This window comes from Furipterus horrens, unplaced genomic scaffold (assembly GCF_987537825.1).
Source record: "Furipterus horrens unplaced genomic scaffold, mFurHor1.1.pri manual_scaffold_1, whole genome shotgun sequence".
NCBI classification, from domain to species: Eukaryota; Metazoa; Chordata; class Mammalia; order Chiroptera; family Furipteridae; genus Furipterus; species Furipterus horrens.
Genome location: NW_028327171.1, coordinates 109,118,822 through 109,144,856, shown reverse-complemented (window position 1 = coordinate 109,144,856; position 26,035 = coordinate 109,118,822). Strand labels below are relative to the sequence as shown.

At 44.2% G+C, this 26,035-nt stretch overlaps 1 protein-coding gene across 1 annotated transcript in view; it reads left to right on the top strand.

Moving 5' to 3' along the window:
* The window catches only part of HEG1 (heart development protein with EGF like domains 1), a 95,441-nt gene that overhangs the window by 16,314 nt on the left and 53,092 nt on the right, over nucleotides 1–26,035 (top strand). The window contains exons 2-6 of the mRNA XM_090277781.1: nucleotides 10,872–11,159; nucleotides 13,652–13,948; nucleotides 20,006–20,359; nucleotides 21,241–21,588; nucleotides 25,379–25,630. Coding sequence (XP_090133907.1) covers nucleotides 10,872–11,159; nucleotides 13,652–13,948; nucleotides 20,006–20,359; nucleotides 21,241–21,588; nucleotides 25,379–25,630 — 1,539 coding nt within the window. The remainder of the gene's footprint in view (nucleotides 1–10,871; nucleotides 11,160–13,651; nucleotides 13,949–20,005; nucleotides 20,360–21,240; nucleotides 21,589–25,378; nucleotides 25,631–26,035) is intronic.

The following is a 26,035-nucleotide window of genomic DNA, read 5'->3' as shown; positions in this document are numbered from 1 at the left end:
AAAATATCCCACCACTGGCCATCTGGCCTGAAATCCCCTTCATTTGAAGGATTCCTGGGGTGAACGCAGGAAGGCCACGTGGGCCCTGCGGTGGAAGGGCTGTGATCTCGGGGAGCAGCGGCAGACCGGAAGGGAGGAGGGGATTCCAGCCTCAGCCCGTGCCTTCCCAGCTCCCGGCCCCCCTCTGTGGTGCTAGGTTGCTTCTCAGGCCCCGGCGGCACTGTAGGGCTTCATGGACACTGTTCAGCTCTTTCAGAAGTGGTAAGCTCCTTCAGGCAGATACCACCTTGTCTTATGTGTGGTTGATGCTCAGTAAATATACCTTTAACATAAAATCTACAATTTTAGCCATTTTTAAGTGTACAACTGATTGACACTGAGCACATTCACAATGTTGTACAAATATCACGACCGTCCGTTTCCAGAACTTTTCATTATTCCAAATAGAAACTTGTTAAATAATGACTCCTCATTCCTCCCTCCCCCAGCCTATTCTAGGTACTTTATATAAGGAGAATCATACATTATTCGTCTTGTTTTGTCTGGCTTATTTCCTTTACTGTGAAGTTTTCAAGGTTCCCTCATGTTGTAGCATGTGTCAGAATTTCCTTCCTTTTTAAGGCTGAATAATATTCTGTTATATGTAAATACATTTTGTTTATCCATCTATCCATTGGTGGGCACTTGGGTTGCTTCCACCTTCTGGCTATTGTGAATACTGCTTCGATGAACATGGGTGTACATGTATCTGTTTGGTTCCCTGCTTTCAATTCTTTTGTGTATATACTTAGCAGGGGGTTGTATGTAATTCTATGTTTAAATTTTTGAGGAACCACCAATCTTCTTTCTACAGTGACTGTACCATTTTACATTCCACCAGCAATGCAAGAAGGCTCCAGTTTCTCTATATCTTTGCCAACACTTATTTTCCTTCTTTTTTTTTTTTAAAATAATCGCCATCCTAAGGAGTATGAAAGTAAACATTTTTTTCAACTCATAAATGCCACTCATTGGCTGTATTGTGGAATTGGAACCATTACTGCCCCTCTTGGAGCCCAATTGTGTCATGTGAGTGTCAGACTAGTTGATTGCTATGGTCCCTAATGGTGGAGGTCACCTTCGGAGATGGGTGGGGACATCAAAGATAACCCAGCCAATTTCCCCTCTTGGGCCAGAACGAAGGACGCAGAGCACTGTGGGTGCTCGCTAACGAGTGAAGCAGGCTGCGTGCCATGTGTTCATCAGGGAAGAGCTGGCTGAGCTGCTTCTCAGTCCTCATTGGTTTGCATACGGGTGGTTAATTAGGAAAGACACCGGAGTGAAGGAGCTGGCTTTTTTCTACTCTGCCACTTATTTTATGGGTTGCCCTGGGAAGGTGACCTTAGTACTGAGCCCCAGCCTTCTCTTCTGTGAGATGGGATAAGAATTCCTGTCCTGTCCACCACTCAGAATGTCAGGATCTAACAGGTTAACTTAGGGCCTGGAACTTACTCCACAAAAAAGTGCTTTGCAGATTATAAAAGTGGAATTTCTTTATTTGATCTCTGAGAATAAGAACATACTTTTATTCTCTGTAAAGTTCCTGTGGACAATGTCCTGCTCCTCTTGCGATTTACAGCCATCCCCCATCCCAAAGGGGAATTAAAAAGAGGGGACTAATAGTCTCTCTCTCTTCTCCCCTCCGTATGTGAGCAATTGAATCTTAAGAAAATCTTTATACATTAAAAAGAAACCTGTCATCACAGGTGTAAGAGCCATGCTGGCACAAAGAACAGCCCTCCTGAGAGCGGTCCCCAAGCTGAGACCCCAGGGAAGCCTGGGGTGGGAGTGGGGGATTGTGCAGCTGGGGGTCAGTGTCTTACGGTTCCACCCTCTCTTCCTCATGAGCCTCACCTACCAAGGCTCATTCTGGAGAGTCCTGGGGTTTTGGTTAACTAATCTCTCCGCGCAGGCCTGGTGTCCGCGGCCCCTGCTTCTGCAGCTCAGCGCTTACGGCCTTCCTGGTCCCAACTTTGAATGTTGCCCTGTCCTTCCCTCGTCTCCATCTGCGTCTCTTTCACTGGCGCTTGTCCTCCCTCCAGATTCAGGTTTCTCCTACTCCAGCCCTCAACCCCTGCTCTTTCCTTCACGTGCTCTTCCCTTCACGTGCCCTCTCCTTGTCCTTCCTTCTGATCCATAGTCCCCAACCTCTAACTGCCTGTCGGACACTTGCACTTGGAAGTGCCAACCTTACCCCAGCTTCACATTTCCAAAACAAGTGTTTCTTGTCCCTCAGACTTGTTCTCCATTCTGCCTCTGCTCGCTCTTATTTCTTTTCACTACCCACAAAATTCCTCTCTGACATCGAAGCTGATTTAAAAGTCCTCTTGGGCTGTCTTCCAGCTAATAACATGCAACTATTGTCAGGCAAGTCTACCTGATTCCGAAGCCCAAGTGATACTCACCATCTCCTTCCTCTTAGGGCAAAACAAGTCAGTGCCATTGGGTTTAAGGCTGAAGTTGAAGGCTGGTGGGACATTTTTGGCCCTGATCACTGGCCAGCACCTTAGAGTAAGCTGGAGTGTGATGGAATGACACCTGGGTTCAGATTGTGTCTCTGCTGTTCAGCATGTGACCTTGAATGATTACTTAATCGTTCTGCTCCTCAGTTTCCCCATGATACCCACTTGACTGGTGGACACGCACATTAAATGAGATAGCACGTGTGAAAACACTTAGCACTTGGTGGTGAAATCTGAATCGAAACAGGGAAATGAAAAGAAAGGGCTGATGCTTCAACTCTGTGCCCCAGAAACCTGAGATTGTAGCTGCTAGCCCTTGACACATGGCCCATGTGGGGGCGGCCCAGCAGCCCTCTGGGAGGAAGTTGCCTCTTGGGATGTCACAGCTACTCCCCGTCCACACCCACTGCACTGCACAGAAACAATGCAAGTTGAAAAACCCCAATTCGGGCCGGGAGGGTGATGGGGAATTGACTCTGTAGCAGCTGCTAATTAGGAAATCCTATTCCTGGGCTGTGCTAGTTAGTATCCCTGATGATGCTGGTTTGCAAACAGATGTTCTGGAACATTAAAGACACTATAGAAGTGGAAGTTGGCAACTTGGGGGCGGTGGGGTGGAAGCAGGCAAAGCAATAAACCTGTCGTGTTAATTTAATTTCCATTCATGGTACAAGGGAAAGTGATGGCCTGACTGACACAGAGGGCTGAGTGCAGGGGAAGGATGGTATTTCCAGCTCAAAAGACACCTGGGAAATTGGCACATCTAACCTCCAATGTGAGGCTGGGTGGGTGGCTCAGTTGCCACAGGATTTAAGGGGGATTAAGCAGCTGTGTCTGACCATCAGCGGAGAGGGTTGGGTGAGGTGAGTGGTGCCAGCTTCTGCTGAGCCTCGGGTTGTCCCTCCCACCCCAGCATCTGCCCCTGAGCATGTGCTGGGGCGCAGCCTCTTCTCACCCCCCATCTGACCCAGGCTGTGCAGCCTGAGGCACCCCTTTTCCTTTCCATTTCTCCTGGGCCATTTCTCTTCCTCACCAAGAGTAAGGGACCTCTCCCTCCATGCGGTAGTCCCTATTCAGTCCTGCCCACCTTACTCGGAATTACTCCTCCATTCAAGGTTAACGCCTGTGCTGAATTGGGGGAAACCACACCACAAACAAAACTCAACCACACTAGCCCTAAGCAACTCAGGGCCTCTGAAAGGATTTGTCCTTTGACTTCAATAAATATTTTAGTATTTGACTCTTTGTTCTCCTGAGATACAACTTGGAATGGTGTAAAGCACTTGGACGTTCACAATCAACTGAGACCTCGAGTGATAGAGGGGTAGGCTGGGTGGGCGCTGTGTGCTCCAGCCTGTCTGCTTTGTTAATCTCTTATCTGAGGAATAGTTCAAGGGCGCTATAAGAGGTAGAGGGATGTCCAGAGTTAAACAGGGCACAGCAGGATACTGCTCTTTTGGAACTCCAGGCCAGGGGTTTGTCATGCCAGAGGTGGTCACCCTGTGTCCCAAGTCCTCTCTGCACCTGCCAGGAGGGTGTCATGGAGCAGAGCTGGAGCCAAGCACAAGCTGCCCCCACAGCCGCTTAGCCAGCCTCAGTCCTTTCATCTGAATGCGCTCCTTGCTTCAGGAGGGCCTGGGGGCCTGTGCAGTACCGGGGCTTTCCCCTCTGGTACCAGCTCTCATCTGCTGCCTGGAGAAGGACGGGGAGACTGAGCCATGACTGGTTAGTAGTACCTGCAAAGCCATCCCCACATCTCTTTGTTGAAACTTGATAGACTTCAATTCATCGCTGTCATGTGGATAGCTCTGACTATGTACCAGACACCACTCAGAGCTCTTACTTGCGTACTGCTACAGCCCAGTAAGATAGGGACTCTTACTCTCCCCCTTTCACAGGTGAAGAAGCCAAGGCACAGGGGAATTGTGTATCTCATCTAAGGTCATAGGGCCTGTAAGAGGTAGAGCCAGAAGTCTCACCCAGACAGCCTGACCTTAACCACAGCCTGTGTGTTGCCACTGCCTGTCTTACTCGGAAACGAACTTATAGATGTAGACATGGAGCCGGAAGCAGGCTCTTTTCCTTTGAGATGAGAGGGCCTTTGCATAGGGGACAGGGATTCACAGGTGTGGGTAAAGCAAGCAATGTTTTATGTTGCCTCCTCTGTTCCTGGGGTGGGGGTGGGTGGCGGGGCTGGGAGGAAGATCCTTAGATAAAGAAGGACCAAAAGGTGAGAGTTTCTCACCAGTTTAGGCAGCTGTGGCAGCCATGACTATAAGGAGAAGAGCGTGGAGGTGGTAGCACAAACCAGTAGGTCTCTGGAGTCAGCAGGACACAGCAGTGGCAGTGCTAACCAGAGATGTGTCTTATCTCTGCTCTGGAGCGATGGTCACTGGTACCTCTCCTTGATCGGGTCACCAGCTAAGGCCATGGCTGGTGCTGAGAGTGGTTAAGCAACTACAGGCCAAGAGGCCCAGACATAAGTATGCTCATCAGCCCTTCAGCTGAGCAGTCAAAGGTCACTCACACGCTTGTGTCAGAAATAGTATTGGGGCCCGAGCGCACACACTGATTAGCAAGTTGCATGAGCCAACTTTATATTTACGTCCACAGGCTTCACCTACTTTAGGGGGACAATTCGGGCACCAAAGAAAGCCCCTCTTAAGGTGGCTTCCAGACCTGGAGATATCAAGATACCAACCCTTTTTGTTCTTTTTCTTAGGAGATGCATTGTTTTTTAATGTGTTTTTACTAACACAGGACCATATGGTTCAAACCATTTTGTAATTTATGTTTTTACTTAACAATAGAGGATGAGCATAATACGTATCTAAAACTATTATATTAATATATTTTGGTCAGTTCTTTAAATTTTTGTTGTCTCATAATTAAGTTAACCAACTCCCTATTGCAGAAATTTAGGTTATTTCCAATTTTCATTATTACAAACAATGCTGTGATAAACTTCCTTATGCCTAAAACTTTGTGTACTTTCTTAATAACTTCCTTGGAATTAATCTTCAGAAATGGAATTCCTGATTCAAAATATAGGGCCATTTTTAAAGCTTTTGCATTGGATTGTGAAATTTCTCCAGAATGTGCCCATGACACTGTTACCAACATTGTATGCAAGTATCCATTTTCTTTTTCTGTTTTAATTTTACTTTTCAATTAAAATTTACATTCAATATTATTTTGTGTTAGTTTCAGATGTAACAGCATACTTAGATAACCAATACTACTAAGTGGTCTCTCCAGTATTTCAGGTACCTACAGTAGCAGATGTCCATTTTCTATATCTACAATGACATTAGATACTATAATTTTTTTAAACCTTTGCCAATTTGATACAAAAAGGAAATATAAAAAATGTAAAAAGGTTTTTTCTAGTTTGGATTTTATTTCTTTCCAACAGTACTTGCATGTATTTATTCTCCACTTATGTTCTTTTGTGCATTACATGTTCATGTTCTTTGCTGATGACACATACACTTCAGGAATGTGCAAAAGTTCTTCATGTACTAAGAATGCTAAACTCTTATCACGCACTGCAGATATTTTTCCCGGTTTGTTATTCAACGTCTTTAAAAATTAATTTTTATTTTTATCCAACTTACACATCGTGTAAAGATCAAATATGTTTTATAAAACTGTTTTAAAAACCCTGGCCACTCCTACTATCATCATTTTCTGCTTCCCAGAAACTACTGCTTTCAATCCTTTGATAACTTTTCGTAATTATGTTCGTATCTCTAAATAACATGCTTCTGTTGCTATTTATTGATATTTTTTTGTTTTGGTTTTAGGCAATATTCATTGGTTTCTCTCAATGGAAATTTTATATCATTCCAAGCGATACCATTTAGAAGTGATAGACTCTATTTCTATTCCTTTGCGTTAGATGGAGGAATTTTACAATGCATCGTTGGCATAATTTAAAGTTACCTCTCTCCTGCAGCGTGATTCTGATCATCCCCTCCTAATTTATGTGCTATTATTCTCTAGGATTTGCTCTGTCTTGTTTTATGAATCCCACAAATGAGAAATTAATTTATAAATCCAGTATTTCTTTAGATTTATGCACATATTTACTATTTTCTTTGCACATCATTTCTTCTTGCATCTTACAGCTTTGATCTAGGATTGTTTTTCTTCTGCTTGAAATACATTCTCCATGATTTCCTTTAGTGGACATGGCTGATGAACTCAAATTTGACTGAAATGTTTCTATTTTGAAACATAGTCTCAAGATGTTTTTCAAAGATAGCTTTGCAAAGTATTCAATTCTAGTTTTTTCTCTCTCAGCACATTGAAAGTATTTCTTCACTGTCTTTTGGCTTCCATGGTTGCTGTTGAAAAATCAGCAGTTAGATGGTCATCTTCCTCAGATGATCTATCCGTTTTTCCCTTGGTAGGCTTTAAAACCTATATTTTTTTCTGTGATTTTCTGCAGTTTCACTATGATGCGAGTTTATATTTCCTTTTAATTTAGCTTCCTAGGATTTGTTGGGCTTCTTTACTGTGAGGATTCATACTTTTTATTAGTTCTGTAAAATCCTCAGCCATTACCCTTTGAATACTGTTATTTCTCCTTTAGCTTCTTGTCCTAGAATCCCAGTTAGTTACATGTTGGACTTTCTCACTCTGTCTTCCCTGTAGCTTCACCTCTTTTTTGTATTGTCTGTCTTTTTCTATCATCTGGGCATTCTTTTATCTGTCTTGTAGTTCTTATCTCTCTTTATAGCCATATCTAATCTGCTGTTGAGTTTCCTAATTTCAGTTATTGTATTTTTCATTTCTAGAATTTCCATTTAGATATTTTAAAAATGTCTTTGGACATTGTTTATAGTCTTTTTTTTCTCTCATTTTTAATTATTTATTTTCATGTAGTTTTATATACTTATTGGTATTTATTTATTTATTTTTTAGCTGATAATTCTAGTATTTGAAGTCTTTGCTTGTCCAGTTTGCTGACTTTTATCCATGGGTGCTTTTTATCCTTGTACGTTTTGTGATTTTTTGACAGTGACCTCTTATTTCTGCCAAGTACCAGAAGGCACTATATATCAGGACCACTATTCCCTCCAGTAACAGGATCTCTGTGTGTATTTGTGTGTGTGTCTTTGAGATGGAGTTTAAATACCACTGAATTCACCTTTTTGAAGTATATAACTCAATGGTTTTTAGTATAGTCATAAGGGTTCAAGATCGCTTTTAAGCACATGCTTGGTTTGAGGTATAGCCAACATAGGTATTGTGAGTTTGTAGTGCGTATGCGCATGAGGGCCAGCTTTATAGTTACAGATTCTTGGGTGAGGTTTATTTTTCTTTCACCTAAAATCAAGATTGAAGGGCTTTGCTGTTTTCCTTGTTGTTTCCTTCTGTAGGGCAGATTGGTTTCTATTTGCCTGACACCTAAGGTAGAGCCCTGGTCCCAGGAGCTTATTATACAGCAGCTTCCTCTCAGGCCTCCTCCTTGACAGTTTTGTCTCCTGTCTCTTGCATCCTTATAGCTGTCAGAACAGAATTTCAAGGTCATAAATGTTGAACAGGTGCCTCAGGGAAGCTACCAGCTTCAGGGTTAGCTCACCCCCCACCCCCACCCCCGGAATTCCAGCTCTTGCTTCATTATTGGCCTCAAAGATTTGATTCTTTACTTACCTGACAATTCAGCAATACATGTAGAAATCTTTTTGAAAAATATTTTATTCAGCAATTTTTTAGTGGCAAGGTTATTTGGGTTACTGCAGTACTGTTGTCTACCTTTCAGTTTTGTTTATACTGTGCATTTTTTTCTTCTTCCGTCTTTAGTCAGGCCTCCAGGGAGAGTGTGGTTCAGTGCTAGCTACACACTGTTTCACGTGGCTGTTCTTTTCCTTTTGGAGCCTGCAGAGGAATTCCTTAGCTTGACTGGGGTCTGGGACTTCCACTCCTATCCCTAAAGAAGGGGAAATTGCTGCTTCCTCAGAGGCTCAGCTACATTGTCTCACATTCGTCTTAGGGGAGAAGAGAGCTAGATTTCTGTATCTTGCCAGCTTTGGAGCATGGGGTTTGCGTCCCTCTGTCTCCCCGCAATCACTTTTTTTCTGGCTTCTTTTGAGAATAATTTCTCTCATTATACCAAGAGGAGAGAGAAAGCATCCTCAAACCCTCCTCTTGGGAGGCCTCCTTGCCTGGGCAGCTCAGATAGGAAGAACAAAGAGAACGTCGTATGGGTCACTCCTATACACAAGTCTAGAGTCTCAAGTTCAATTTAGTGACTTCACAGCTGCCCCTGGAAACATTCCTCTACGTCCCATTTCTGGGTAAGTCTGTGCCTTGCTGGTGTGGGGCTGGGCCCCAGATGAGCCCAGGTGCCTGGACAACTCCCCTCCCTCCTCAGGAAGCTTCTGTTAATTACCACTGACAGGAAACAGAATAGGAAGCATGAAAACAGTAGTCTCAAGGGATTGGGGGAGGAAATGATTCTCTTAGGAAAGTTTGTAAGAATCTCTTGTGGAAGTTTTCATAGTCCCCACCGTTCCAGCCCCACTGCTTCTGCGAGGAGTGGTCCAGAGTGGGAAAATGTTGAGAATGACTGATCTAGAATTGCACTGTTCCATATGGTAGCCAATAGCCACATGTAGCTATTCAGCTCTTAAAGCATGGCTAGTAAAACACTCATTGGGTTTCAAAGGTTCAATACAAAAAAATGCCAAATACCTCAGTAATTTTTTATATCAATTAGATATTGCAGTGGTACTATTTTTTTAAATCCTCACCTGAGGATATGTTTATTGATTGAGAGAGAGAGAGAGAGAGAAACATCGATCAGTTGTCTTGAATACATGCCCCAACCTAGGATCAAACCCACAGACAGCCAAGGTATGTGCCTTGACCAGGAATCAAACTTGCAACATTTCAATGTACAGGATGATGCTCCAGCCAACTGAGCCACCTGGCCAGGGCACAATTTTGGATATGTCAGATTAAATAAAATATTTATTAAAATTAATTCCACCTGTCATTTTTTTACTTTTTAAAATGCAGCTACTAGAACGTTTAAAGTTACATATGTGACATGCCTTCTCAGGTTGGACTTGGGCGACCTACTCATCTGCCCTAACTCTGAACTCTCTGCCTTGACAAATAACCTTGATACCTCAAGATGATTTCCTGTGTCCAGTTCTACCCACCTTTAACTTCATCCTCACAATGTTTTTAACTAATGCCCTCTTTGTGATCATCTTGGGTGATATGGAAGTAAATAATCACTTAAAAGTTTTTCTAATATAAATACATTCCTAATCTATAAACTTCAAGTAACAGTCCATAGTAATTAGCAACATTTCACAGCACCGCTGAACTGGAAATAAGGGAGAAAAGAAGGATTTGCTCTAACACTCCTCCTCTTCAGCACTTAAGCCTCCAGCTGAGCACAGCTGAGAGCTGAGGGGCTGGGCTTGGAGCAGGCTGCCCAGTGACTGGGGCAGGAGTGTGACCTCCCTGGGCCTCCCTTGCCTTCCAGGCAAAGTGGGGAGAATAAGAGCCTACCTCCGACAACTGTAAGGACTGAATGAATGAGTGCATGTTAAGCGCTTACATTAGTGTTTGGCACACACATGCATGATTGCTTTTATTACTGTTTTCAGCAAAACGAAATCATGCTCTAAATTCTGTTTTGAAGCCTGTTGTTTTAACTCAGTGGTACCTGTAGAATATCTTTGTTTCATTTTATAACATAATTTTAAGGACCTCATAGTGTCCTTTCATAAGTATCATATATACTGCAGCTGGTTTAATTGATCTCCTATAGCAATTTTTGGTTCTTTGTCTTTCTTTCTTTTTTTCTTTCTTTCTTCCCTCCCTCCCTCTCTTCTCTCCCCTTCTTTCTTTCTTCCTCTCTTCCGATGAAGTTACTGCATCAAGTGTATTTACATTAGTAAGGTTTTGGTAATATTGCCAAATCCTTGACATATTTTTCCAGAATTTTTCTTGTCCCATCTCACAGCACAGTTCACAGCCTTGGTGCTTATGAAGAGCCCCCTTCCCTCCACTCGCCCTTGACCTTTGTTCCCCATGTCCTGCACTGAGCTTGCCCAGATGACAGAGGTTCAAGTCCTCTTCCAGAGGCCTACGTTAAGCTCTATCAGTTGTCATCATTTATTCCACTTACTATAAAATCCAATCCTATATACCATTGTTGCTTTATAATTTCTTCCATTGGATTGAGTGTAAGAATAATTACGGTGGGGGAAAAAAGAAAGGTGAAATTATTTTACTTGAATCCAATTCTTATGGACAAAGCTGCTCGTGATGTTGTTTCTGAAGGTTTATTTCTCTTTTCAGAAGCCAGCAAGTTCTCACTGATTCATTTTCCGATTCTTTCAGCTGCTATAAGGAACATCTGGCCAGAAAGCAACACTGCGCCCCATGTGGAAAATATCACCTTTGGTCAGAATCAAGTGGGCTTCTCCACAGTGGCCTCCAAAGGCGGTGTGATGGTGCAGACCCCCAGCAAGAGCCATGCTCCTTTAGATGCTCCAGAAAACTTGACTTCACAAACTGCAACAGCAGGTGCCGGAGGAGGAGACAACTCCCCGAGGAGAACAAATGCCGCCACTTTCCCCCTTGGGTCTGAGAAAGCAACAGCTCTGACTTCCCAGAGCAGCACCTTAGGTGAGTTAGTGCTGATGACGCTCCGTTTCATGTATGTACGCCCACGCCCAGAAAACACAGGTGATGCCAGTCCCCCTCACTCCCATCCAGAGCCTCGGTGCCACCTCAGGGTCTGGACTGGGGATCAGGCCTGTGACTTCGGCTCTGTCTGTGGCACTCTGCAGTCAACTGAGTTATCAGTACAAACCAGACAAGTGTGCAGCTTTGCTGAGAGGCCTGTCCAATCCCATAGAATCTATATTCCATGGCCAGTCTGAATCTAAATAGCATCCAGAGATCCTGATGCACGCTGCAAATATTCGAGGTGCTGGATGTGGCGGGATGTGTGGCTGCGTGTTTGTGTTAATGTGGCTCCGGTGGATGTTCGTGCTTCAGACTGCACAGCTGGTCCTTTGCCATTTTCAGAAAAGGATTTCAAGATGGGGCTGGGGCTAGATGAACAAGATTTGATTGAGGAAGGTAAGACAGAAAACTAGCACGGATTAGGTCCCTACTACCACATACCAGCATGTATAGTCTCTCAGTTCTCATAGCAAGCTAATGAAGTCACATTATTCTCATCTTAGGGAGTTGGACATCAAGGCTCAGAGAAGTCAACTCACAGCTAACAGGTTTCAGAGCTGGGCTTTGAGCCTAAGTCTGTGTATCTGAGCAAGGTGAAAGGGCAGCTGAAGAGTGGGTGCCTGAACCTGGGGAGTCTGGAGAGAAGTGTGGGCTCTTTGTGGGGCTGCAAGGCCAGCAGTCTCCCTCGGGGGAGGGTGTAAGTCACAAATAGAGGAGAGGAGCATGGGTGGCGTTAGGGACAGTTGTAGAGGGCTTGAAAAGGCTGGCAGCTTAGATTTGGTATTGAGGCAAGAGTCACTGAAGGTTTTTGAACCAGGCAGTGACATGATTAAAGCAAATTTAGGGAGGACTCACCTGGCAGACAGGTATAAGATGTCTGGGGAGGGAGACAGGGTGAAGGAAGCCTAGAGTCGGGGGGACCACCCAGACAGACACAGAAATCCAGACACCAGGTGCTAAAATATGGCCTGGTGGCCTCTGGGATGGAGGGGAAGGGATTGATAGAGACCCCTCACAAAGGAAAATCAGTAGGCCTTGGCAATGGCCTAAAAGTAGAGGATGAATCCATCAAAGATGCCCCCGCAGTTCTACACCCAAGTGACAGTGTAACAGAACCCCTGGGCTGCTCCGATTGAAACAGAACCCACGGGCTGTTTAGTTAGGGGCCCAATTGCCGTTGCCAGAATTATAACTCTCAACACCAGAGTTTGGTGAAAAGAAAAAGAATTGTTTATTTACACATAGTCCTGCCTCCCCCTCCGAGAGCTGGCCAGTCTTAGGAAAGTCAGAAACACCGTTTCCCTACTTCCTAGGCACAGTTCAGCTTTACCAGTAGCTGCCAATCACTCAGTTCTGATTGGGGAGGTCCTTTCTGTGCTGTGGTGCCCTCCAGCTCTCAATGCAGGGCCGCCTGGATTCTCAGCCTCCTTGTAAACTGCCTTCTTCCTGCAAACCGCATGGATCTCCTCTCCTCAAAGCAGCCTGGCAAGAGCCTCTTCTTAAAGCCGCCTGGAGACGCCTGCTCCAAGCCAGATGGAGGGAGCCCACAAGAGCCAGAGAGTGAGGGCGTGAGGGCCAGAGAGAGCCTAAGAGAGAGAGCCTCCTAGAGCCAGAGCCAGCCCAAAATGTCCGCAGCTGCTTCTCTCTTCCTCCCTGCCTCCTCTCTCCCCCTGCGTCCTCTCACGCAGTGGGTGTTGCAAACAGTCCTGACCATTCACCGAACCTTACATTGGCTCTGTCTGCTTCTTCCCTACCAGCCCACAGTCCAAGATCCCTCCCATCTTCCTGAGTCTTAAAAGTAAAGCGGGTCTTTGCAACAATGTTTCCAGCCACTAGCTCCAGGCATGCAAGGGCATCCTGAAAGCTGCTTCCTGCTCCCTACCTCCCAGCCGCAAACTCTGGGGTTTGTTTTTGGACTCCCCGGTTTCTGTAACAACAGGAGGTCTGGTTGGGACACTCAATTCTATGAAGAGTACCCATGAGAGTATTTTGTGTTTCATTCATGAGTCAGGGAGTTAGAGCTTAGAACTTCTGCACAGAATGCTGCCTGGATTTGCTGTTCATCAGGGATTGGAAATTTTGTTTATGTTGAATTCAAGTAAAGTCTTAAACCAGCTTTGTGGAATGTGGATGACAAGTCATGGTGATGAGAAGCCAGTCTCTTATTCCATATCATCTGATACTTAGCTTCATTGTGCCCGTTCTCTGATCATTTTACCACAAGGTGCAAAGTGTGTGTGAGATATAAAGATAGTCTTTGTCTAAGTTTGTGGTCTCTCATTCAGGGCTTAGCTGTTCATAGAATAAGTAATTGCTCCTGGTTTCTTCTCCTGTCTGTGTTACCGAGGTCAGAGCTGAGCCCACTGAAAGATTATTCAGGCATTTGGAGTTCTCCTAGTGGAACTTTAATTTTTGCTGTCTGCTTTCAGCCTTAGGAAGGTTTCACTTGCCACCCAGCAGTACAGGGTCACAAGGAAGAAGTGCCCCTTCTCACACAGAGAACAGGACATCCTGGGGTTCCTTGGCCAAGGGGACGCGGTTCTCCGAAGAAGTGACTGTGCATACCCAAGTGGCCACTTTGGTTTTGAGCCAGTCCTCTCTTCCTGCTTTGGAGATGGGAGAAGAGACCACACTCTTCAGGAAGGGAAATTCCTCAGAACCAGAGCTCTCTGGGCTGCATTTCTCCAGGACATCAGCTTACTCTTCTCCCTCAGGTCATTCTGCAGGTGAGTACTCCTGTCCCAGCTTAACACTCTGAAGTCATTTAGAGTAGAAATACAATAGTCATGTATAGCTAGACATACTTGTCACATGGGTTAGGGGGGAAAGATATTAATTACAAATGCAAAGTATTGGGGGTAAAAGTACCGACCCACACAATTTATCTCAGTATTGAAGTTCATCTTTAAAATATGTTTTCTTTACCCTGGCCAGGTGGCTCAGTTGATTGAAGCATCGTCCCATACACCAAAAGGTTGCAGGTTCGATTCCCAGTCAGGGCACATAACCTATGATGTGGGTTCAATCCCCAGTGAGGGAGTGAGGGAGCGTATGGGAGGCAACCAATCAATGTTTCTTTCTGCAACACCGCCCCCTCTTCCTCTCTCTCTAAAATCAATAAATTTAAAAAAATGGTTTTAAGTATTTTTTCTTTAACTGTATAAAGAGGAAAATAATAGCTGGTCTGGTGGTTGCTTTAGACTTTTCTGTCCACCATCCCCTGCTCGCCACCCCCCTGCATACACACACAAACACACACAGCAAAGATTAAGTGGTGTTGGTGTGAATTCTTGCACAAGAAGCCACATACTGGGGTGAATGAAATGGTGAGCATTGTATCATTGGATTAGGAGTTAGGTTTATATTTCTTCACCACTGCAAATGTTTCTTTTAATGGCAAAGATAACATAGATATGCATTTTTCTAGGCATCGTTTTTTTTTTTAATCATATAATGCAGGTATTTGGTAGGCTACAGAAGTGGAGTACTCACCTCACCACCTTTCCAGTTCCTAGTTATCAGTGAAGTCTCACTCAGGAATTCCTTCCATCTCTGCAGAGCCTTTCCTCGGCCCTCTGAAGGTGTCAGACACCGTATCACGCTAGGCTATCTAATGCCTGTCTGCCCAGATGGAGTGTAGCCCTTCTGAGGACATAGGCTGTGCCTGTTACTTCTCTTAGGGTTCCCACTGCCCTAGAACAAGGTACAGTTGGTTAGTAATAGGGGGAGCGTGTTCCCAAATACCATAGGGCTCACCCAGCCATGGGCCGAAGAGAATATTGGAAACTCGGCCCACCTTTTCTCTTCTCTGAGGTTTTATTTCAAGTCACTAAACATTGCATGTGTTTTCATCTCCTTGCCTGAGGGAGCAGGACAGAGAGAGTTAGAAATATTCTTGGGAAATTGAAGTTAGGTTGCTTTAGAAATTGCCACTTCAAAAAATTTAAAGGTTGGATGTTTTTAGAAGTACTTTGCAAGTCTAGGGGTTTGGATTTATGTCATCAAAGCAGAAACTGAATCCAGAGATCCTTTCTGTAATGCTTATTTAAAGCCACCGATTCTTGTTCCATATATTATATACACCATTTCCTGCTGGCTGAGTATGTGTATAATTTATGATTCGTGCTTTTCAGAGATTGCTTTTTAAGATTATTCTTAAACATTGGTTAAATCAGATAAAAGCTACGATCCTTTCCAGCTTCAAAGTTCTGTGGTTCAGTGATTTACCACCAGCTTTACTAAATGGTGGAAAGGGAAGCATTTTCCAAGCTACACTTTGGTTCTGGTCAGGTTTGTTCAATATTTATAATTTAAATTCAACCCACTACTGTGGTATATTTGGAATCAGCCTATGCTTCTAACTTGACTGCACTTGACTCTGTAGTTCCCTGTATTTTCAACATTAAAAAATAATTGGTTTTCAAATTCCTTAAGCAGTCATCATTTTAGAACCTTCTACTTTTAAAAAAAAGATTTTTGAATTTATTTTTAGAGGGAGGGGCAAGGAGGAAGAAGAAAGAGAAAAACATTGATGTGAAAGAGAAACATCGATCCATTGCTTCTCGTACATGCCCCTCGCAACCCAGGCATGTGCCCTGACTGGGAATCAGACCTGTGGCCTCTTGTTTTGCAGGATGACATCCAACCAGCTGAGCCACACCCATCAGAGCAGTACCCTATACTTTTCATTTTAAAGAATAGTACCTTATCTTTACAATTCTTGAGTCTTTTCACAGAGCACTTCTTTTCCTTCTAGGCGAACTGGATGTTCTGTGCTAGGTAGTCCTGCCCCCTTAGATGCTGAAGTGGGCATTGGCTTCTATAAAAGGAGGTGAGAACCAAACATCCAGAAAGTCCGGCCCCAGCCTCCAGCCTCCTCCCCTCCCTGTCGGGGTGCAGAGGGGACATGCACAAGGACCTGAAGCCTACTGGGAAACACAGTTCTGCTTCATTTTTAAGGCTGGGGTAGTACCCCCCCCCCAACCTGCTAACCAGAGCTCTGGTATACCTCTTTTCCCCATTAAATCTACATCTTGAGATTTTACTGTCCCTTTCTGGCCTCGGGGCCCAGGAGCTCTAGGCTGGCAGGGTTTGTCAGAGGCAGATCCGAGTCGCCTGGCCTGGCCTGGCCGGCCCGTCTGTAGAACAGAGGGTAGAGGAGGTGTGGCAGGGGCGTGTGTCTTCTGACACCTGGCCACTCCATACACTAATACATGTGACTCAGTGAGAGCCTGGCACTTAGGCGGGTCAGAGGGGTGGTGCTCCTCACTGGTGATCGATAGGGTGCCTGCCAGGAGGGTGGGGCTCCTGATTTGAAACATGAAGGGATTGGCTCAGATGATCCTAAAGATTCTTTCTAGTTCCAGCATCTGTTACTCCAGACACATCAGCCACTGTATTCTGTACCTCCTTTCACTCCTCGCCCTGCTGCTGAGGCTCAGGGAGCCAGCTGCCACATGCTTTGAAAAAGAAATAACAAGCAACCAGAATGACCAGAGAGGTAGATCAGATTCAAAAGAGAGATTGGAAGCCATTTGAAATTATTTATCTGGCTGCTTTGTATCTTTCTCTGCTTTCCATACTTTCTATAATGACCATGTATTATTTGATCATCAGGAGAAGAACTAAGTAAAGCAACTGAAAGGGAAAAAAGTTCTCTTTTGAAGGTGGAAAGAGCTATGTGTGTGTTGAATTGTGTGAGAGCAGCTACAGGTTAGCACTAAATTTACTACTGAGCTTCCTGGAAACCAGGGCACAAAGGGAAACCGGGTGGGGCTTGAGATTGTTGCCTGATAAGGTAAAAGCATACAGTTCCATCCACAGGCCCAAGTGTTTTGGGGGCAGTACATTCTAAGAAAAATATTTACATAAGGATGGTTGAGAATTATAATAGAAAATGCCATCAATTACTGTTTTGTGTAAATTGTGCTAATGTTCTTTTAAGAGGTGATATTTTATATAGATTCTCAGTTGGAGCTGAGGGTGTCACACTGGATCTCAGCTCATGAAAGTATTTCTGTGGGGAGCTGAGCTGATGTGGTCCAGGTAACTTGCTGTGTGGTGATTTCACTTTGCAAAGGAAGAGAGCATAAATCACTCAGAAGATTGTAGATTTAGCATATCTTTCTCAAATATCAGCTGCTTCAGCTAGATTTCTGGCAGGTTCTGGGAAGCAGTCAAGTCGAGGCTCAGCATTCTGATGCATGCCTGAGGCCCCAGTGCTTGTGCTGTGACCGGAGACGACCTATGTATTTTACCAGACGAAGAGTCCTTTCCACCTCCTATAATAAAATCAGGGAACTTCACTTGTTTCTGCTCCCAGATGGATGGTCTTCCCATTTTTGAATTGCTGCTTTAAGGGTAGAAATGAAGGAAGGGCAACTATTAACTAATCAATACAGCTGGCTTGTTATTTAGAAACGTGGTCAGTTTCCCCTACATGTAGTTAATAGGTGCTCACTTAGTGATGAAAGTGCTGATTATAGATTAGTTTCACCATTTTGTCTTCCGATAAAGAGGCACTGGCTCTGCAGACGTCTTCACGCTGCTGCATAACTTGACAGTGACGATTCAGTGAGATTATGTGTACAGAGTACTTCCCTGGCGCGATGTATGAAGGCGCACATATAGTACTGGCACATGGTGACTGGTCAGTAAGTGGCAACTTTCAATAACGATGATAATGAGTTGGTGAAGCAGATGTTCCACAGAGCCCTCAGGGTCGGGGAGAACAGCCACTTTCTTTTTGTGATTGCCAGCATCTGGGACTTTTGTAATTGTATTTCTGTGGCCATTGATTTGCTAGAAGGTATTCAGGCTGAGTCCAATAGAACCACCACTATACATTGGACTGATGAAATAATTCTGTTTACTGGGAATAAAAGTGCTTTGAAAGAGCACCCAGCAACCCGATGAGGCTGTAATTTGGTGGAGTTAGACGGTAATTGTAATGAAGTTGGGCTTGAGAAGCTAAGTGGTTGAGTGAGGATTTGGGATGTATCTATAGTAAGCTTTCCTTTTTTTATATTAATATGTTTTTATTTTGGGGGGATTTGTTTTGTTTTTTGAATGAAGGCTATTATTTATTTATTTTTAAATACACTTATTGTTTTAGAGAAAGAGGAGGAGAGAGTAAGAGAGAGAGAGAGACATTGATCGATTGCCTCTCATACACATCCTGACCAGGGACCAAATCCGAAATCTAGGTGTGTGTCCTGACTGGGAATTGAACCTACAACCTTTAGGGTATATGGGATGATGCTCCAACCAACTGGGCCACACTGGCCAGGGCAATGCATTTTTATTCTATAGTAAGGGTAGGTTTAGGTAAGCTTGGGACTCTACTTTTGTGTCTGTGTCTTTTCTCTTGTTTTAATTGCTAGTTATATGGATCGCCAACATCTTCATTTTGTCTTCATTAAGGTCCAGTGACCAGAGCTGCTGGCCAAGTTGGGGCATAGTTGGTTCTATGGTTTGTACACGAGTAAAAGGGACCTTTGTGTTTCCTGTGCTCTCTTTCTAATTATAGTTAATATTTATTCGTGCTTTTGGTCAAAACTGTACATAGGACAGGTCTTCAAGGGACCATTTATAATGAGAACTTCCTTCTTACCTTTCTGGGTCATAATTAACAGTTTGAAACTTTTCATTATAAGATATAGCGTCCTTTTTTGTTATTTTTGGCTTAAAAAGAAAAGTAACACTTTTTTCTTGCCTTTGGATCTTGCCTGCCATGTTTCTTCCCACTCACTGAGCTTCCCTGCAGACCCTTGCGGTTTGGAGTGAGGATCTCAGTGTGCCTCCGCATCTGTGCTCAGGGCGCCCTTCAGAAAGTTCTTGGTGAGAGGAGGCTGGCTGCGAGCAAGCCAGCAGTCCTTCAAGCAGCAGACTGTGCATTTTAAACAACAGTGTATAATGTAGTTCTTAGAGGTTCTTGATCATTAATCCAGGCTCTGCCATCCATTTCAGCAGAAAAACTGTTCCTCGCCTGGAGTCCTGGATCTGCTAGGGGCCCAGTGGAGTAGAGTGTAAACTTGAGGGCTGCCTCCAAAGCCTAAAGAGGTCAAAGTACAGTAATGGAGCCTGTTGGCTTTTGGCTAGAATTAAATCAAATCAGTGGGTAACAAGACTGTCTCCTGCTGATTGGAAGCTCTTTTACTTCATAAATGCATTTCATTTAACAGGCTTTCCAAACAGAAGGTTTATGGTGGCCATGAGGTGGGAAGTGACAAAGAATGCTTGGTGGTGACAAGGCTAGGGACTGTTATTCTGGGCTGGTGTTATTGCTACTGTGCAGAGCCCTGGGCCTCCTCACTGGTAACCTGGGAGCTGGGTATCCTGGAATGGCCCCGCTTTTATTCATTTATATGTACGGCTTTTCCTCTGCAATGTCAGAGGTTACAACTGCTAAAATAAAACAAACGAAAACCGTACTGTATCACAATGGCCTGTCCTACATAAGCAATAAGGTGAATTCAAGAGTAGAAGTTTTACCTTCCTCTATAAAAACCAAGGCAAATAATGTCAAGAGGATTTCTCTTTCTTTTAGCTCGAGTGGAAGCTTTTCATTGTGATTGGTGAAGGATGTCACCGCTTCTCCACTCAGCTCTGAAAATTAGAGCGAGGGAGGGGAGAGTGTTTGGGGGTGTCAGAGGTGTTTGTATCAGGTCCACATCATCTGGATTTACCTACCAAAATGTAATAAACATTATTTGTACCTAGATACATCCCTGATTTTCTTAAACCCCCCCTGTTAGTTTTGAGCATACTTATTTCTGTTTTAGCTTCTGGAAGTATGAAGGAGCTACACAACTCCACTGCTCCCCAAAGTCCCTTCGTCAGTTGGACCAAGAGTGTGCATGTTGCCACCACATTCCCCAGTGGTGACCCAAGGGCGATCCCATCTTTACCTGTCAGTCTGGGGCTGCTAAACGAAACAGAGAGTTTCCCTGAGGACTCTGATGTCACCACGACTGCAGCCTCAGTCCATGCTTCACCGTCTGATGCAGCGTTGAGAAGAAACACTGGGGTCATCAGTGATCCAGGGCACGGGGCGCTCACTGAGCCATCTACAGAAAATGGACCTGGCCTTTCATCTTCCCAGGGCTCGCTGGCATTTTGGCAAAATGATTCCCCAAGTAAGTATTCGATTTTGCTCAATCTATCATGGATGTTTAAAACTGTTGGAATTTTCTTGGGGTTGGCTTCAAGCTTATTTGCGGGTTCTAAGAAAAAGAGTGTCCTTAGATAACATCATCTCCTTTATCTAGTATATCATGTTATCACATTTTGATTTTCATCCTTATGAAAACATTGTGAAGTTCGTCTGACAGGCATCATTCCTCCTGCTTCTGTTGTAAATGAGGAAGGGAAACAAGGGCCAGGGGGCTTAAGCAGAGCCGGACCTCAGCCCCTGAGCCCTCGCTGGTGATTGCATCAGGTCACGGCAGTGTTGTCTCCAAAGTGAGACCTGTCCTGCTCTGTAACACTGGTTTGAATTATGTTATAGGTCATCTTTAGAACTAAAATGTGCAGATGTAAATACATTCCCTAAATTTACAGTTTTTATGTACTCTCTATAGTTTACTTTTTGTTTGCTATACTTCAAAATTAGAATAATCTGTATTAATAATAGCACTGTTTTAGACAAATGGTTCTGACCAAGCACTACATTTAGGTCCATTGTATTTGTTGGACGTAACACACTCCCTCCATGACCTCTTTTGGGGAAAGAGAATAAAATACTCAAGCTTATTAATTACTCTGCTGCATTGTTCATGCTATTTAAAAGTTCCCCTCTTCATCAGCATTTACTCTTAGTATTGCTATCTTATTGACAGAGAAAAATTTAGAATTAATTATTTAGAATATGAAAATGCATGTCAGGGTACACATATAATAAATTCTATGCAAGGTCATTGCAAAGGGAATCTTTCCTTAGAGAAAACTCACATCTCAGTTGTGGAGGAGTCTCTTTCACATCCATGTAATGGCAATTTCTTTTCCTGACACCTTACAGTCTCTGGAGGACACCAGCGGGCCAGCAGTCCTGAAACAGAACATGGAAGCCCTGTGTCCCAGACCGAGACTGCGTCTGGCTCAGTCCCACTGGGCAGAGCTGGAGGGAGCACTGCACGCTGGGTCTTGACCAACAGCAAGACATTAGCAGATCTGACAGGAAGCTCTATTTCCTATCCTGAAGTTGTGAACTCTTTAGTTTTGACCCAGTTCTCAGCCTCTTCCCCACAGTCTGGAGGACGTGACACAGTGCTGGGTGAGAAGAGTTCCTCTGAGCCGGCCACCGAGGATCTGTCCTCATCCTCCTCAGAAAGCCTGGAGTCCTCGGCACCACGCGGGGGGCGCTCGAGTGAGTCTCCATTTCCCAGAACTACCCATGTGGAGGGGATGGGGACTTACCAGGCTGCTGATCTTCTGTAGCATACTAGGGCCCTGTGGTAATGAATAGCTCCATAGCCTCCTCTAGTTTCATTATTCCCAGGCCACTTTTTTAGCTGGTTGGTACAGATACACCAGTATGTCCCCAAATTTTTTCTGGCACATCTCCACAGAGTTGCTATTGCCACCTGCCCCTCCCACCCAAGGTTCAGGGACCTCTGGGAGGTTGTTCATGAAACTCTCTTCTAAAAATAGCTTTGAGATATAATTCACATTCTATCCAATTCTCCCATTTCAAGTGTACAATTTAAAGTGGTTTTTAGTATATGCACTAAGTTGTATGACCATCACTACTATCTAATTCCAGAAGATTTTCATCATCTCAGGAAGGAACCTGGTGCCAGAAGTCACTCCCTATTCTCTCCTCCTCTCAGCCTCTGGCAATCACTGATTTACTTTTTGGACTCGCCTATTGTAGACATTTCACGTAAATGGAATTGTTTGATACGTGGCTGCTGTAATATCTTCAGGGTTCATGTTGTAGCTTATATCAGTACTTCATTCCTTTTTATGGCTGAATAATATTCCATTGTATGGATGTACCACATTTTATCTTTGTATCAATTGATGGACGTGTAGGTTTTTAAAAAGACTTTTGTGTGAACGTGTGTTTTCAATTCTCTTGGATTGCTGGGTTAAATAGTAACTCTGTTTTTAACCTTTTGAAGAACTGCCCATCTGTTTTACAAAGTGGCTGCACCACTTTATCTTCTCGCCAGCAATGTACGTACAAGGGTTCCAGTTTCTCAACATCTTTGCCAACACTTGTTACTGTCCATCTTTTTTGACTCTTGCCATCCTAGCGTGTGTGACTTGGTGTCTCATTTTGGTTTTGACTTGCATCTTTCATTGCATCTTTTGTATATCTTCTTAGGAACTGTCTATTCAGGTCTTTTGACTATTTTTAAATTGGTTTATTTGTCTTTTTATGAGTTACAAGAGTTCTTTGCATATTCTGGATACCAGTCCCTTATCAGCTATATGATTTGCAGGCATTTTTTTCCATTCTGTGGGTTGTCTTTTCACTTTCTTCATGGCATTATTTGCAGCATGAAAGTTTATAATTTTGATGAAGTCCAATTTATTTGAGAAAACTATTATTTGACGTTCCTTTCTAATAATATTTTTGAGTAATTTTTAAAAACAATTCTTAGTAGCCTTATCCATGTGAATTATATGCTGACTAAAGCCAAAATGCATTCATTTATCATTTAAAATTATACAGTAGTCCCTGTCTATATTGCGATTTGCTTATCGTGGCCTCACTGTATTACGGGATTTTAAAAAATATTATATTTAATCATTTATCGTGGATTTTTTGCTATATCGCGGGACTTTGTGGTACTGTATACATATGTTATTAAAGTTACATAGGTTTAAGAGTGTAGAATATGTTTAAGAACATAAGTAGTGTTTACAAAAGTGTGGAAAAGGTTAATAAGGGAGTGGGAAAGGTTAATAAGGGACTGGGAACAGTTTATAAGTGTGTGGGAAGGGTTTATAAAGCCTTAAAATATATATAAATACTAAAATAAATGTAAGGTTCCTACTTCGCAGATTTTCACCTATCGCGGGGGATTCTAGAACGTAATAACCATGATAAGTGAGAGAATACTGTAATAGGTTTAAATTCTTACCTCTCCACCACTAATAATAGCATCTCCATTTTCCCATATGAGCATTCTAATTGATGAGGAAAATTAGCATGTTATTACCACTTATGTGATGTGAAAAAAGCATGCTTCTCATGAAAGAACATATGTATGGGTGGGAGATATTCATGTTCTTCCATGTGCATGGAAAATGCATTATCTATCTCCTAAGCAAAAGGAATCATTTTCCACCCTCACAGTTGTGGGGCTCAGACTTGTTACCTTTCAAACCAGGAGCTTAGTTTCTGTAGTCTTTCCTTTTCCCATCCCTTCAGTACCCTTTGCTCTTCAGTTAATGCTCCCTGTTGGTTCTAGTAGAAAATGGGGGTGGATCCTGGGGTTGGGGTTATAAAGTGCTAGATACGGAATAGCCTCATTTCTGAAACCACCTCACTGTGGGTTAACATAATGCTTTATCTCGTTTCCTCTGCCTGCCCAAAGCTGATTCTGCCATCCAGCCTTTCAGAGTTCTCGAACTGTTCTTTTTGTGGAATCAGATGCAACCTCCCTGTTTCAGGTCATGACTTTCCATGGAGTTAAGTCCACCAGTCTGACCGAGTTGTTTGCCTAAATTTTCTCTAACAAAACCTTTACCATCTCCCCATCCCAGGCCTGGCCCTGTTTGCCTAGGGAACTTGTCTCAGACTTGCTCAGCTCTGCAGCCTCTCCTGCTGGATCTTCCATGGGTCTCTTAAGCCCTGAGTCAAGTAACATCTTCCCCTGGTTCTGGCTTTCTCAGTGCCGGGCCGGGTCCCTGTTGTATCCCTATCCCCACACTCATTTCTGTCTCAGTGAGTGTGAACCTCTTGTGAAGTGAACTTACCTAACACTCCTCTTGACGGCTGTTTTCTATCAAAGTGTCTCCATGAGATATCAAAAGCCAGTCTGGTCTGGGAACAGGGATGAGAACCAGGAAAAGAGTCTGTCTTCTCATAGAGCCAGATTATGAAGTGTTTAGGCCAAGAAAAATTGGACCTCACTTCCATATCCAAGAAAGGAAGAAAAGGATATTTATTCATGTGTCACCTGGCCCTATTCTATCCCCATCAAGAAAACAAAACAGATACATTAAAAAAACACACAAAACCCAAGCCCACCTGTGACCTCTGACCGCAGTGCCATTTCTCACGGATGTGTTAGGACAGAGAACGGGCACTACAGAATGACACCCTGTGTTAGTTCATGCATCGCTGGTCCTACCAGGAGGTGAAGCCTTCAGAGTGATGTGGGCCTCCCACTAGTTCCTGTCAGAAGGTCTAAAGCCCCCATCAGGTTGTTAGTCTTTAGCCCACCACTCACCTCCACTGCGGCCACCACCAATTTCCCTGACATAAACTCGATTTATTAGGTATCTCCAAGCAGAATACAGTATTGATCCTGTTCACTTAAGTAAACCTTCTCATAAATCCAGGTCACCTGAACACGTGCTGGTCCACAGTGCCCCCTGGGCTTTCAGTCACTGATAGGCGCCTGCAGGAGCACCACACGTTTGGTTTGCTCAGATAAAGACCTGAAAAAAGCCTAGGGAAGCCTTCGGGCTAATGTGGTCTGGGAAGTAAGGCTTATTCTCGAAACACAAGTGCATACCACTGGCTCCCCCTGTATTGACCAGTCATCTCCTTTATCTTCTTTTTTTCCCCTTTTTGTTGAATTTATTGGGGTGACACTGGTTAACAAAATTATACAGGTTTCAGGTGCATGATTCCACAGCACATCATCTATGCACTGTATTGTGTGTTCACCACCACAAGTCAAGTCTCTTTCCATCACCATTTACCCCCATATACACTCTTCCACCCCCCTTCACTCCCCCCACCCCCACCCCAGCAACCACCACACTGCTGTTTGTGACCATGAGTTTTTCTCTTTTTTTTTTCTTTTTGCTCTTTCCAGCCCCCAACGCACCGCCACCCCCCCCTCGCCCCAACAGCTGTCAGCCCACTTTTTATCTCTGAATCTGTATCTCTTTTGCTTGGAAGTTCATTTTGTTCATTAGATTCCACATATGAGTGAAATTGTATATTTGTCTTTCCCTCTTCAATCTTGTAGCCACCGAAGATCGTCCTGAGCTGGGAGTGAGTTCCACTCTGCAGGGCGGGTCAGACAGGACGCCCGGGGCCCGCGCGCGCAGCCCGCACACCTCCGCTACTTCCACGGGAGGCGGAGAGCGCATGCTGCGGTCTCTCACCAACGCAAGCGTGGCCTCCGAGGAGCAGGGGCGCTCTGAGGCAGTGCCCCGAGAGACCGAGAGCGCCCCTCCGCACGGCAACGTGGCCGTGGCTGCTGCGGCTCTCGCACACGGTGAGCAGGACCTGCCTCCGCGCTCCTTCAGCCGTCACTCAGCTCCCTCTGGGTCCCAGAATGATTAAGCGCACTGTCCACCGCGGAAGTACCTTACAGGTCTTTAGGAAGGGCGCTTCCTGTGCTCTCTCACCCCCCCACCCCCGCAACTCCCCCACACACACTTGCCTAAGGCACTTGCCAATGGTGTCTGCCAAGACGCTTGAATGAAAGAAAACAGCCACTCTATGGCTAAGGCCAGTCTTCTGGGAAAGAAATATGTCCTACAAATGGAAAGTTAGGAGGGTTTTCCTTTTTCCCTTTAGGCATAAGAATTGTTCTGTTTGGGGTCTTAAGAGCTTCTAAGGTACCAGTTTGCTTTTATCGAAATAGGCCTGGATAAGGAATGTGGACCTGCTGCCTATT